Source organism: Telopea speciosissima, chromosome 4, assembly GCF_018873765.1.
Source record: "Telopea speciosissima isolate NSW1024214 ecotype Mountain lineage chromosome 4, Tspe_v1, whole genome shotgun sequence".
Taxonomy (NCBI): domain Eukaryota; kingdom Viridiplantae; phylum Streptophyta; class Magnoliopsida; order Proteales; family Proteaceae; genus Telopea; species Telopea speciosissima.
Window position 1 is genome coordinate 17,499,052 of NC_057919.1, and position 13,779 is coordinate 17,512,830.

The 13,779-nt window shown below is 38.7% G+C and overlaps 1 protein-coding gene across 1 annotated transcript in view; it reads left to right on the plus strand.

Moving 5' to 3' along the window:
- Window positions 1-7,537, plus strand: part of LOC122658755 — a 47,883-nt gene extending 40,346 nt beyond the window's left edge. The window contains exons 17-18 of the mRNA XM_043853855.1: window positions 7,142-7,246; window positions 7,325-7,537. Of these exons, the coding sequence (XP_043709790.1) occupies window positions 7,142-7,246; window positions 7,325-7,438 (219 nt within the window). The 3' untranslated portion in view covers window positions 7,439-7,537. The remainder of the gene's footprint in view (window positions 1-7,141; window positions 7,247-7,324) is intronic.
- The last annotated feature ends 6,242 nt before the right edge of the window (window positions 7,538-13,779 follow it).

Genomic DNA, 13,779 nt, shown 5'->3' on the forward strand with positions numbered 1-13,779 from the left:
GGGCTGAATTATAAGGCTCAAAAGTGGGGAGGGGGGATTAAGATGGTACATGGAATTATTTTCTTATTTTAGCCGACCCCATTAAGTTGGGATAAGGCTATGATGTTGTCGATGTTGTATATTTTTAGCCGTTACAACAATCTTCTATCGACCTGCTAAAGAGTTGTGATATATATATATTTATTTATTTACAGATTTGATCTCGTGGTCGACCTCGATCCTTTGAGGTCCAAAACCCTGGTCTCTGGACTGCATCTGCCGTGCCTCGCGGTTGACCCCAGATTCTCCCTTCAAGCTTGTATGCCTATATATTTTTCAGTTTTGGGTTATCTTCAGGTGTGTGACCCAGCCAACTTGCCTAATGATATTCAATGGTAATTTTGGCCTCTTTGACTTGTCCAAACATATGGTCAACCATTCAAAGGTGCCTGCTCAAGTCTTGCTCAAGATCCACATGGGAAGGGTTAGGGTTCAGTAGTCCAGTCGGGTAGGGTTTCAGCCATTGGTCCAGTTTAAGCTAACTAGTAGAGAATCATTACAGCTTAGGATTACTAAAAAAAGCAATGTAAAAGCAAATCCTATGTTCTTGAAACATGAGTCTATTCTTCAAATAATTTTGACATTGAGCGTAGTGAACGGCTTCCTTGTCACTTGAATTCATATAGTGATCTCCATAAGATGTGATCTTTCAATGTGCTTCTCTTTGTAGGTACCGTGAGCTAGAAAATCCTCTCTTTGGTGTTTGGTGATGGGGTGATCAGGATGAACATGATAAAAGGAGTAGACTCCTAGGATGAGGGCCTAGGACCCATTGGGGGGAGGCTCAATCCCTGGTCAGGGGAAAGAGCCAAATTTAATTCCACATGTTCTGGTCAAAGATTCAGGTAAGGGTTAGGTTATGAAGATGGGAAGTTGTTAGGCACCCACTCCGCCTGGTAGAACCGGTCTTTCTATTAGATGCTAACATTTGAACATTCTCCCTAGTCACTTGTCCTATACCAACATACATGGCTACTTTCAAATAATTATAGCAAAACTTCCCTTCTTCACCCGTCTTTTTCCTTTCCTATTCTTTGTTTTTCCTTTTTTTTTTTCTTCTCCACTCTCACATGATGAACAAACTATTTCTTCTATTAAAAATTAGGATTTTGTTAATCTATTTTAACATCATCCATAATTTTCAATTCATACTTGAACAAATATAATATATAGTTAACCCATGGCATTTTACTTATTTTATGTTTCATGTTGATGCAATAATTATATTTATTAAATTAATTATATGTTATTAATTGATGCATGGGTTAGTATTAGAGTAAGAGGTATCGGCTTCTATTTTGTTTTTTTCGGTTTCTTATTCGGTTTAGAACCGCGGTTTTGCGGTGAAAATCAAAACCAAACCGGGAAGAGAACCCATAAAGTCAAAACCGGATAATTTTTCTACGGTGCGGTTCGGTTCGATCGTAAACGGTTGGTTCCGGTTCCGATATTCGGTTTCGGTTCCATTTTGACATCCTTACACTACTGTACAAAGAAAGAGCTATATATTACCCCAAAGCATGCATTTTATTCTAATTTACACTACCCCGTATTACTGTATTGGTCTACATTGTGCCAAATTAAACTGGGGGAAGGTGGCTATACCTGAGTTCGACCCTTGGTGAGGGTCGAAAGGGCACGGCCCCTTTACTCCAAACATGTACTTTGGGTCGACTCCCGGCTCAGGGGGAGGGAACTGACTACTCTTCTCTCTCTCTTGGACTACACTTCTGGGGGTATTTTGTCTAAGTGGATCAGGCTTGTACTTCTAGGCCAACTTCAAAAAGTTCCCTTCTCACGAGCTTAGGGCACTGAGGGACTACCCGTGAGAGAGGGAGACCTTAGGAATGCAAGGAAACACCAAAAAAAAACCTTGGAAATAGGCTCCAAAAGTTAAGTTTTTCATGTCTTGGGACTCTGGAAGAGGTCCCCTATTTATAGGGGGATCCAAATGGGGGGGGGCTTTTCGGAATCCGCAGACTTTTTGATCAGCGGGCCCTGGCGTGTGGTTTTGGCTGCCGATTTATGTTTGGTTGTCTGATTTTTACGGGTGATATACTGTTGGAATCGTTATTTTGAGCACTATCCAATGATGTGGGAGATGGGCCATGTTTTGGCCTAGAATTCCCCTAAAAAGTCAAGATAAATATTAATACCGTTTTGGCCACAGGGGGAATTCGACAGCCTTCCTTGCACTACTCCCGCACCATTGGTTAATGCTCCGTCCTTTATGCTTCATAAAAAAACCACCATGGTCGGGGAAGGAGAATAGTACCTCCTTGAGCATTGCTAAAAAGGTCTTTACATAATTTCTACACCAAAACCGGCTCTTTAATCATTATCATTATTAGGGATGTGAAGGTGGTAGGGTCCTTGTGCACGAGTGAGTAAGGGTGTCAACATGGAACCGGAACCGAAAACTGAATTCGGATCTGGACCGAATATAATCTGTTTATGTCCTGGATCTGAAATGTGTTCATAATTCGGTAAGGTCTGGATCCGGATCTAGCCACTAAACCGACGGATCTAACTGAATCCAAACTGAATTACCCCCCTCGTTAAAACTCTAATAGCTTTTATCTTTTAGTTTTGTTCTGTCTTGAGGCTTAAGCCTTAACTTAACCCTACGAATACAATTCTACAAACTTCTTGTCTGCTACTCTGAAACTACAGTTTCAATTTCAATGGAAACCGAGAGTTGCAAATGAGGTGGCTGATGATTTCGACCAAGATTGTGCTTTGGAGATGATATTCCATCAGGAATATTCATTTCTCCACTTACGTGTAGGGTGGTATCTAGTCTATAGGAGCCATAGCAGCCATTGTGCATTTGTGCTTAGTCCTTATATGATGTACTGTTGCTGTTGTTGTTGCAGTATCAATGTTTTGTAGAGAATAATGATTCATGAGACTCAAATGTATCCAAATATGATGAAATAACCAGATAAAAACCGAATACAAGAACCCAATTGTAAACAGATCTAAACCGAACCGACCAGGTTTGGTTAGAGTATCCAATTCTAGAACCAATCCGGGACTTGGTCCGGATCTGGATCCCGCTGCCACTACTTGGAGCCGAACCGGAAACGAACCAAATACCGGTTCCATACCGATTTACACCCTTACGAGTGAGTCCTTCTTGAGAGAGATACAGAGGTCAATCCACGTCCTGTTGACATCATCGCGGGGGGGTGACAATATTCAGCGTCTACACTCTTGGAGATTGCAGATGACACTTGTGGCTCCGTGACCATCTGGCTTGCTTGGCTACTTGAGAGGAATTGACCGGAATGACGCTTACCCGTTAGTTTATTCCTTTGAAGGACATTCGGCAAATCAAACACATTTAAGACCTAGCTTTTTCATCACTTTATGAGCATGTTAAAATCAACCAAAACAATATATGCAATATGCAATATTCCAACATATTTTAGTGACTTACGGAAAGTGAGTATAACGAGTGCTTCAATGCATCATGTACCCTATTATGGTGTTCAGCTTTTGCACAATTTCCTTCTCAATTTGGAACTTCCATCCCTCTATTGCTCATTTCCAGTCTTCATAGGTTAAAAAACCCCCCTTCAAATCATATGGCTGCCTTCTTAATATCAAAATCCTAGACAAAAGAAACGAAGTTTCTAACATTGAAAAATCTGGGTCAACATTACCTTTAATTCAAAACAGAATTAATTTAAGAATAATTAAACTTACCCTGTTCCAAACTCCTCTATCCTCACTTCAATCAATACTCCAGATCTTCTAATAGTCAGTTGCAGAGACAAATTGAAACAATACCCCCTTCAAATAAAAACCCAACCCAATCAATTATGTAATCTCTCTTTTAAAATCCTAATATTTCCTCATTTAGATTTTGGTTTTGGAATTACCTTAAACTCAATTCCCCGTTTGATTCTCTTCCTCCAACATGTTCTTTCCTTTTCTCCTAAATCCAGAATTCAACACTCAGCCCACGATTTGCCCTTCTAGCTTCTTAGTTCAGCAATACATCTCACCAATTCTTTGACCAGAAATCAATCCAGCCTCCTTTCTTTTTTTCCAGATTTACAGCAACTCTATATCTCGAATCCAGTAACACCCCTATTCCAGTATTCCATACTCTCTCTTCTTTTTCTCCCAAGTGCAGGATCGGTTCTGTTTTGCTGAGACCTCTCAGCTCTAAACCAAATGAACAGTGTATATATATATACTCTTAACTTCATCTAAAAGACTAAAACTAGTCCAACTTAAATCCTAACTAAACTTTAATAATTCACAATATTACCATAAGCTTAATTAAAGTCTTAATCCCTTTTTAAACTAGTCAAATCATTATTAATTCTCTAATAACCAAGCATGAGACACCTCAACATCTATGTGGTTGAAGTGGACTATGTGGCTGACCTTGGGAAGCCACCACCTACTTAGGCATGCACAAGATGGCTGTTCCTCAAAAGCCACCTCCTCCTCTCTAAGTCATGTGGCAGCCCCTTCCATGCCACCTCAAGCTAAGGCATGCATATAGTCAAACCTGTCCTTAGCCAGCTCCTCCTCCTAATGTAGTTCTAGATTGGTAAGAGACCAACTAGAAGCCAATAACCAGGATCTCATCTGAACAGGTAGTTTGGCTAGGTCAAAATATGTGATTTGGTCAAATTAGGGTTAGGGTTTAATGGGACCTAGGTTTTGATGGTAGGGTTAGGTCAAGTTGATGTAGGGGAGTCTATCAATGGAGGTTTAGTGAAGAAAATACCGACCTGTGACTATGCAACAGAATCGGCAGCAAGGTTTTAGGGTTTTGTCAGGTTAGGGTTAGGGTTTGGAATGTGGAAAAGTGGATTCCTAGAGTTTGGCTGGACAGAAGTTAACCAAACTTGAATAGTTTTCTTAGGAGGGTAGGAGGGATAATCAGTCAAATTTGTAGACTGTTCTGACGGTTGGTTTGGGCTGGGGAAATTAGGGTTTGGTTGTTGAAGGGTTGAGAAAGAGAGAGCTAGGGTTTGGCTGGGCAGAATTGATCCAAACTTGGATCGAGTTGTCTTTAAGGGTTGAGGAATACACTTTCAAATTTAGAGGCAATTCCCACTGCTGGAATGGTCTGGACTGATGTAGGTTTGGAGAAAAGGTTTAGAGATGGAAGGGATGCTAGGGTTAGGGCTGTAGAGGATTAGAAGAAGAATGGTTGGGGTTGTGGGATGATTCAAACTTATTGTTTTGGAGGAAATCCTTGGACAGCAGCTTGTTTGAATGGAGAAACTTGAATAAAAATCAGAACTTGAACAAAGAGAGCTTGAATGAACCACCCGGGCTTCACACCACAAGGTGTCGATTGGATCAAACACCAATCCCACCAACGAACCACCCGGGCTTCCTACCACAAGGTGTCAATCAGATCACTTAAATTGAACCATTGGTTGAACTGGTTCAATTTATACACAAAAACACCAAAATAAAACTAAGTATGGTACTACAACAACTAATCCCATATGCAACCTAATTGCCCATATTTTAGGCCCATTAAAAGTGGCCTATTACATAGAAAACCCATGGGATGAAAGGCCCAACATGTATATAACCCAACCCTAGACTTATTCCTAAGCAAAGAAGCCCAATTTGGTGATAGATCTGCATCACCTTCCAGCCATATGGCTGAACCAACTTTGTCATATAGCTAAACATCGTTAATGTTAATTAATGATCTCTTAAGTTCTTAACTTAATTAATCAGGATTAACTTTAACTAATCATGATTACCACTAATCATGCCACCTCATGCTTCACTATTCATTTGGAAAAAATAATAACTACAAACCATATATTATTTCAATTACACATATTTACATATACCATAGTGTATTATATAAAACAAAACTCTTATAATTCATAGAACATATTAAAAACAATAGAATAAAATACCATACATTATAGTAACATTAATTTCCCATAACTCATTTAAATAATATATGAAAATGTAATAAAACAGAACACCAAGCATTGTAATATTCACAAAAAAAATACCAATTCAATGTTAAAATGTAGAAACAGAAATGCGGGGCATTACAGTTATTGTTAGCTTTATTTATGCTGTGTGGAGTCAATAGAGTTTTCTTGGATGGATCCCAAGGGCTTCTCCACAGGTGGATTCTTGCTCCTTTCTTCTCTGTACAATAGCCTGTTTTAGAGTTCAATATTACTAACCTTATTTCTTTAGCTCATTATCTCTGAAATTGCCTGTAACTGTTTTTTTCAATTCTGATCTCGGAGGTTTACTTTAAGACTACCTGTTACTCTGTTAGTCTCAGCTTATACCAACCCTGTTTTCTGTTTACTTCCTCAACTGGCCTAATCACACCCTTTATAATCGACACTTAACCTGAATTTTGTCCAAAAGGGTCTGTACTTTCTAAGTTACAAGGTTTCTCCCATTAACCTCTAATCTGCACTTTTTCTTCAGATTTTCATTCCCTTATACTCCTGCCCTTTTTTCCCTAGGCTTTTTTTTTTTTTTTTTTATATTGCTTTGCATCTGTTTTGTGTTATATCTATCAGTTTCTTTAGTTCCTGGAATCTAACAAGCAGGTCCTATTCCCTTACTGTAATATTTAGGTTTAGGGTTTATCTATCTGCATTAATAACCTCTATTCCCACTTCCCACTAGGATTCTATTTTTGTTCCTCCTCTGGAAATGATATATCTAATTCTAGGTTATAAAATCGGTGAATTGCTAGTTCTGACTCATTACCCTAAACATTCCATCCCAGTGGATTCTTGCTTAAACCTTGATAGTGCCATACTGCCATGCTTCTTTATAATGGTCACTCCAAAGACTGGTCTATATATATATATATATATTACATCCTCAGTGGTTTCTTTGGTGAATCCAATCTGACCGGTTTGTATTTTTAAGCTCATTTTTGTTGTTAAAGCCTGTCAACCAACGCCTTTCCCACAACTTTTTGGTTGCTTGAAGATAGAAAACCATTTGTTCCATGTGGAAAAGTCTTATTTATAATGGTACATTATGTAAGTTTCTGCATCATTGAAATATAATGCCACTGGTCATTGATAAGCTAAATGGTAACCGTTTCATGTCTTTTATATTCCAGGTTGTGCCACCAGATCAAGCACGTAAAATTTATCTGGCCTTGAAGAAGAAAGGGGTGCCTGTTGCGCTCGTTGAGTATGAAGGAGAACAACATGGATTTCGCAAGGTATATACTATCCCATATTTGATTCTGTGATCGGTACAGTTGTGTTGACCAAACAGTATTAATTAATGTTATACACAGGCTGAGAACATAATCTTCACCCTAGAGCAACAGATGATGTTCTTTGCTCGAGTAGTGGGGAACTTCAAGGTGGCTGATGCAATTTCTCCAATCAACATTGATAACTTTGACTAACCCAGTAACAGGATTGTGAACCTTGTGTATCTATGGAAGGGGTTTATTGAATTTGTTTTAGAATTATTTTTCCTGAAATTTTCATGTTAGAAATGATCACGTGTATACTGCACTGAGTCATGTCGAGGAATGCCCGATGATATAATCCTATGGGTTACACTTACCAAGAGAACAAAATGCTCTACACTTCTCTTATACGGTATTAAATCCAAATATTGGTGATTGACAGTTTGACACACAATACACACACATCTAACATTGCAATTGCATCACCATCAGGCATGTTGATCAATATTTGTGGCCTTTGGAAAGCTTAGCTTCTTTGTTTTTGCGTGTGTAACCATGCCTAGAGTTCAGTACATTGGACATGCTTGAAAGAAATCAATCTGGAAACTTTTGTTGTAGAGGAATGCCTGGTGATAGTATCACAAGAAATGATGTTTTTTTCTTTGGGGATGGGGGGGATGGTATCGTTGGTCCATGATCCGATAAGCTTGACTCAGCATCTAATGGACTGCCATTGAGCAAAGGAAATAATACGAAATGATACTCGTATAAAGAACTGGGTCTGGGTAGACCCGAGAGTTACTCGGTTTGACCCAGGTTATAATCCAAAGGTTGCCAGTGGCGCCTTTGATCCTTCTGATAGTAGGAACAACAGATTCATCTTGAGATATCTGTGTCTTAACTCGATTCCATTCCTTAGTATAAGGCTCTAAGTTTGGAAATTCTTGCAAACATAGATTCATTACTTAAATTATTGATGATAATCATGACTAACACTTTCTTCAAGGCCTCTGAGTCCTAATGAGCTTCGGGGATTAGTCCTAATTGATCCATTTTCATTAGAGTCATATCTGCCCTAATTAGCTGGATGAAATCCTAATTAAATGTCATTTTCTGCAAGATGAACTAAAACCTTGCTGCTCTAGGATTGGGGTCCTAATTGAGCCTACTCTATTGAGATGGATTTAATCTTGATTGAGTGGAGCCTTTTGTACAAGAAGAGGATATGACCTTTGAGCTAATGAATTAAAGCCATCAATATTCTTAGAGGAAAACTCATCTTCAAAAGAGGATTGTACTAAAACTATATATGAACAGAGAGTGTCTTAAGACATGAATATTACAAAGGGACTCGAATGTTTCTGTAAGGGTAAGTAAATAGACCTACATAGAAGCATCTTTCAAGCAAAGAGTACATCAGTACTCTCATAACTGAAGGGTAGCAATGTCATTTCACTTGAAACTTGAAAAAGTGCTCTTTAGTGATGCCATGATAACCATAGTTTAAGACATCGGAATCAGATAGACTGAATTGGCCGATTCAGATCAGTATCAACCAAGACTCTTCTTGATTCCGATCGAATCATATTGAGTGTCTAATGTTTATCCTAATTTCAGCCAATTTTCGACGAATTCCAGCTAGATTGGAATTGGCTTAGACCAGGTCGGTACGCCAAGCTGATTCCTCGAACCATGGTGATGACAAGATTCTCACTATAAAAGACAACGCTGGAGAACCTAACCAAATGGTTATAAATGAAATCATCACAAAAATAAACAGGCCTTTCGTTGGCAAAACTTTTCTCACCCCTGGAGTAGTAGGGTTCACCAACCCATCCATGGTCATTATTACTTCCCCTCCCCTCCCCTCCCCTCCCGACCCCCACCAGCACCCGTTATAAAAAGTCGAAAAGGCCCTTCCCATTATTCCCTATATCCATCCCATATATCCATCCCATCACGCAGATACTCATTGGTGTCGGAGCTGAAGACTTCACAGTGACAGATGATTCTCTTGAAATGATGCCTATAACTCATGAAGGAGTCACTGTTCTAAAGAAACAAAGACAATAATTAGTGTCAATAGTATAGAGGCTTGGTAGTTCATCTCTGAAATCAATAGTTTGGATTGTTTTTTTTTTATTTTTTGATGAATAAGAAATTCATTACTAAAGAGGAAAAAAATACAAGGTCCCTAAAGGGGAGCAACAAAACAAAGAATCAGGAACCTAACCCCCACCCTCACAAAAGAGGGTTGGAACCAATACGAGAGACAGAAGAAAGATTCCAGGAGACAACAATGAGCCTATTCCTTGGGGTATCAAGACAAGAACAAGGAAGAACAGACGATAATTTCGCTTTAATTTCGAAGGAAATGGAATCCCAAATTTGCTGATAAGACCTAGAGACCATCCAAATGTGATTAAGAGTAGCACAAAAAAAAAGCAATGGAAGTTCTATTGGGGGTACGATGTCTTGTATTCCGTTGTTTGGTGTGTTGCTTATGAAGGGCCGTTAAAACGCTAAAGGCTTCAAGGTCTAGAGGAATCTGCCCACCTGTGCGTTAATCTACTATTCTTGGTGGGACTTTGGCGAAGTAGCAAGTCAATGTGGGGATTCGAGGGCGATAGTCCCCGAGGAAATTTCTTAAAGGACTATATGGGTATTTCGATAAAATTCATGTATAGGGTTTCACTATAAATATGTAGCGAGGATTCTTTCTCTGTAACGAAATCTGAGAGAGGTGTGAGGATAAATGGCTGTAACTCTATTCTCCATTGATAGTAAAACAGATCTCATATCACCGTGGACGTAGGCAATCTTACTGAACCACATAAATCCTTGTGTTCAGTGTGTGATTGTTGTTTGCATTGTCCATTCTTTTCTGCATCGTATTGGGTTTCGTTTTCAACAAGTTCCACAAAAGTGTCAAGCTTACATGAGCTTGAGAGTGATGTTTAAAAACTTAAGAGAGAGAATCCATGTATCCTTTTACTAGAGAACACCACTGATAACCCTAGTTGGCCACAAGAAGCTCTGCGACATGGAACAATAGGTATTGCGTTGCGTTTGAGGATTCCACCTCATGAACTTCTGAGATTACATGGCTAAATATTCTATGAGAACTCTGAGCTATCTTTCTTTTGTGAAGACTCAGCTCAACCCAATCCCGACCCACAGCCTTTGATGCTATCGGTCTTGGTGTTCATCCACAAGGAAACCAATGAATCTTAGATATCAACATATGTTCTTTAATTTCATCTTGTAGAATATCGAACCACGTAAATCAAATTGAATCTAGATCAACTATCCACATGGGGACGGATGGGGACAGATCTGACCCTTCCATTGGGCATGGATCCCACACCCCCATGGAGGATTCAGATCTGTCCCCACCCGTCTAACAGATCTGAACTCAAATCTCCTTATATACATTATATAGAGTCTTTTATGTTTTTATAAAGAGACAAAAAACAATCTTATCGAATCACGTAAATCCTTCAATGCACTGGGTGTGATTGTTTATTTGTGATTTCTTTTCTTTTCTACTACATCAGTGTAGACCCATTTTCGTTATCTACAAAGAAGGCCTAGAGCCTAACCAAAAGTTGTTCAACGGGCATTAAGTGTGAGAATAGTGACACCAGTGGTGGTGTCAAAATCTCAGTGAATGTGACAGTTGAAGTCCAAGAGTACGGGTTGGAATATACCTAATCATCTATGAGATTCTATCCAAAAAAAAAAAAAAATCGTCTATGAGATTAATACTTGGTTCATACAGTTCGTATGGGTTGGTTTGTTGGAAATTGAAATAGCGTGAGATCCCATTATCTTCTCCAAATGGAAACCCGTTACGTTGCCTTCAAGTCCCGAAATCCCATTTAGCTCCAACCCATTCTTTATTTTTAGAAGTCAACACCACGGAATTGAAACCCCACCAAACATCTCCACAGAATAGGATGATTAATTCGTATCCGTGACTACCTTCGATTAACTTCGCGCTTTGTTAATGTCTCTCAGAGACACACGAATCCAAATCCGAATCCGAATCCAATGCGCATCAGTCGGTTGGATCAAGAGCTGTCTAGCACAAGCCTCAAGGACAATTTCAGTCGTCCGATGCACGTTGGAAAAGATTTTTTTGCCACACACATGCACGCAGACATTCAGTCCATGCAAGTCTAACAACCACAATAATGTATTGTAAAGTTTTCAACATATATAGATTAACATCTAGTCATTGTACAAGTTCATATTAAAGGAAAGGTGTTGATTGACAAGTCAGGTTGGATGAAACTCACTACGGGAGGTGATCTCTTTAATGGGTAATGGATTTTAGTTAACCACCTTAAAATGTAAAGTGTAAGTATGGGTCTATTTACAACTGAACATTATTATGGGAGAGATTCGATTGTACTATGTTTCAGGGTTAGTTCTTTTGGGGTCAGGATTTTAGTAATTGGTATTAGTATCGATCTCGGCCAATATCGATCCGGATTGGATAGATTTACTCTTGTTTCGTATCAAAAAAATAGTTTTTTTTTATTACATTTTTATCCTTATTTGTATCGATCTCCTGATACAAGATCGGTTAGGAAATATTAATCTCCACCGATACCGATACAAATTGGCCGATCCGGCTAATTCGATACCGATTCCTCAAACCATGGTTGGGGTGTCTCATATTCTGTCGCTTGAAATTGTGGGTTAATTCATATATAAGATTTCGCTATATATTTGTAGCAAGGATTCTTACTCTGTATTAATGCAATCTAAGAGAGCTATGAGGACAAGCGACTGTAATCCTATTCTCCATTGATAGTTGATAGTGAAGCAAATCTCATCTCACCGCAAATATATTTATAGTTGAATCTCTTAATATTATCATTTTTCATTTGTGTTCATTGATCCGTTGGTATTGATTCTATGGAAATTCTAAGACACATATTTTTCCGTGTTGCTTTCAACTCTTAATTAGTTATGAGTGTGATGTGTGAGCCTCCAAACGGAGTGCAGTTATGATTTCTAACACCCAACTGACCTTTAACGTATGACCCTTACGCAATTAGTGGTTGGAAACACAAGTAATTATTTCATTTGTTTTTTGTACACATCACATATGGATCAGGATTCTCTCTAGTACCAGCGGAGCGGCAGTGTACATCCAACGGCACAGCAAAAGCCAAGATTGGCTCTTCTTACCCACATATATATATCTTGCAATTAATGTCATTAAATAAGTGTGAAAAAACTTGTATTGGTGGTAGTTGTTTTCAAGCAGTTGAGTTACTAATAAAAACTTTACTTCACATGTGGGTGGACATCATTTTCACCATCTGCTTCTAATAAAAGAGAACATTTTGATTAATCTCACAAATTAAATACCCATTTTTAATGGTCAAATTCGGATTCTTGTGGTCAAGAAATAATCATATAGAGAAAGAGAGAAAAAGGAAAGGGAGATCATAAGATCCATTATTATTATAGTGGGGAACCCACTCACAAATCATAATGTGAATGATCAAAGTGAGAAGGAAAGAAACCTAAAAAGGCCTTTTTTAGATGGAAATGATTCTAGAGAGTACTGCTTTGTTTTGCTTTGCTTTTCTTTTTTTTTTCTTCCTTGGAATATTTACAAAGAGCCCACCTTTTGGATATGGTCAGATCTAAGAAATTCCATTAGCTAGAGAACTATTTGGAACACTATGTTGTGGTGGGGCACTTGTGTTGGGTTTTGTAGCATAAGACACTAATTAAGGCCTTCTTTGTCAACAAATGTGATTTGGTAACTCTAAGCATCCTTTTTTTCCTCCAATATTGCAGATTTATGCAGTCTCATTTGACTCATAGAAAATGAAAGTGGCCAACCTTGATTCCTATATGGACCCTTTTATAAGGTATTGAGGACCACAGATCTGCACCAAAAGTTAAGCAAAATAAAGCAGAAAATAGCTTAAAGTGGGATCCAATTTGAGTTGTCTAGATGGTGATAAATTGAAATTGGGTATATCCATAGATATATTGTTGTTGTGTGGTTCTCGTTTTGTCCAAATTTTGGTGTACATTCATATTTCGAAGGAACCCACAAGTTGAAACTTCTTTTGTCTCATCTTTCTTCACTTTGGAATTATCTCATCAGTACCTTCTGAATAAAACTGGGAACTGCATCAAATGGTCCTTGAGCTGCCCAAAAACATGGGTCGTGGCTGTGATTTAGGTAAATCTTGGAGGTACTGTTTCATTGATTATGAAAAGTAGGAAGCAAGCTAAGTACTTGATTCAACTCGGATCCTCGATCTCCAGCACGCATTCAATGGTTGGGACCATCCACGCACACACCCCAAGTGCCTCTAGGCAAGGGAGGAGGGGGTGCTTTATTTGGCACAATATGCAAACCAAAAGAGTTGATTCTTTAACTTCTTGGAGGGCATGCACTCCAACCGACAAACCACCAACCAATTGACCAAGGTTGTTTGCTGAATTGATTCATTTGTGTTGATGTAAAGTGGGTTAATTGGCTTATCTCTTTGATGAAAGAGAGAATTACACTTTTT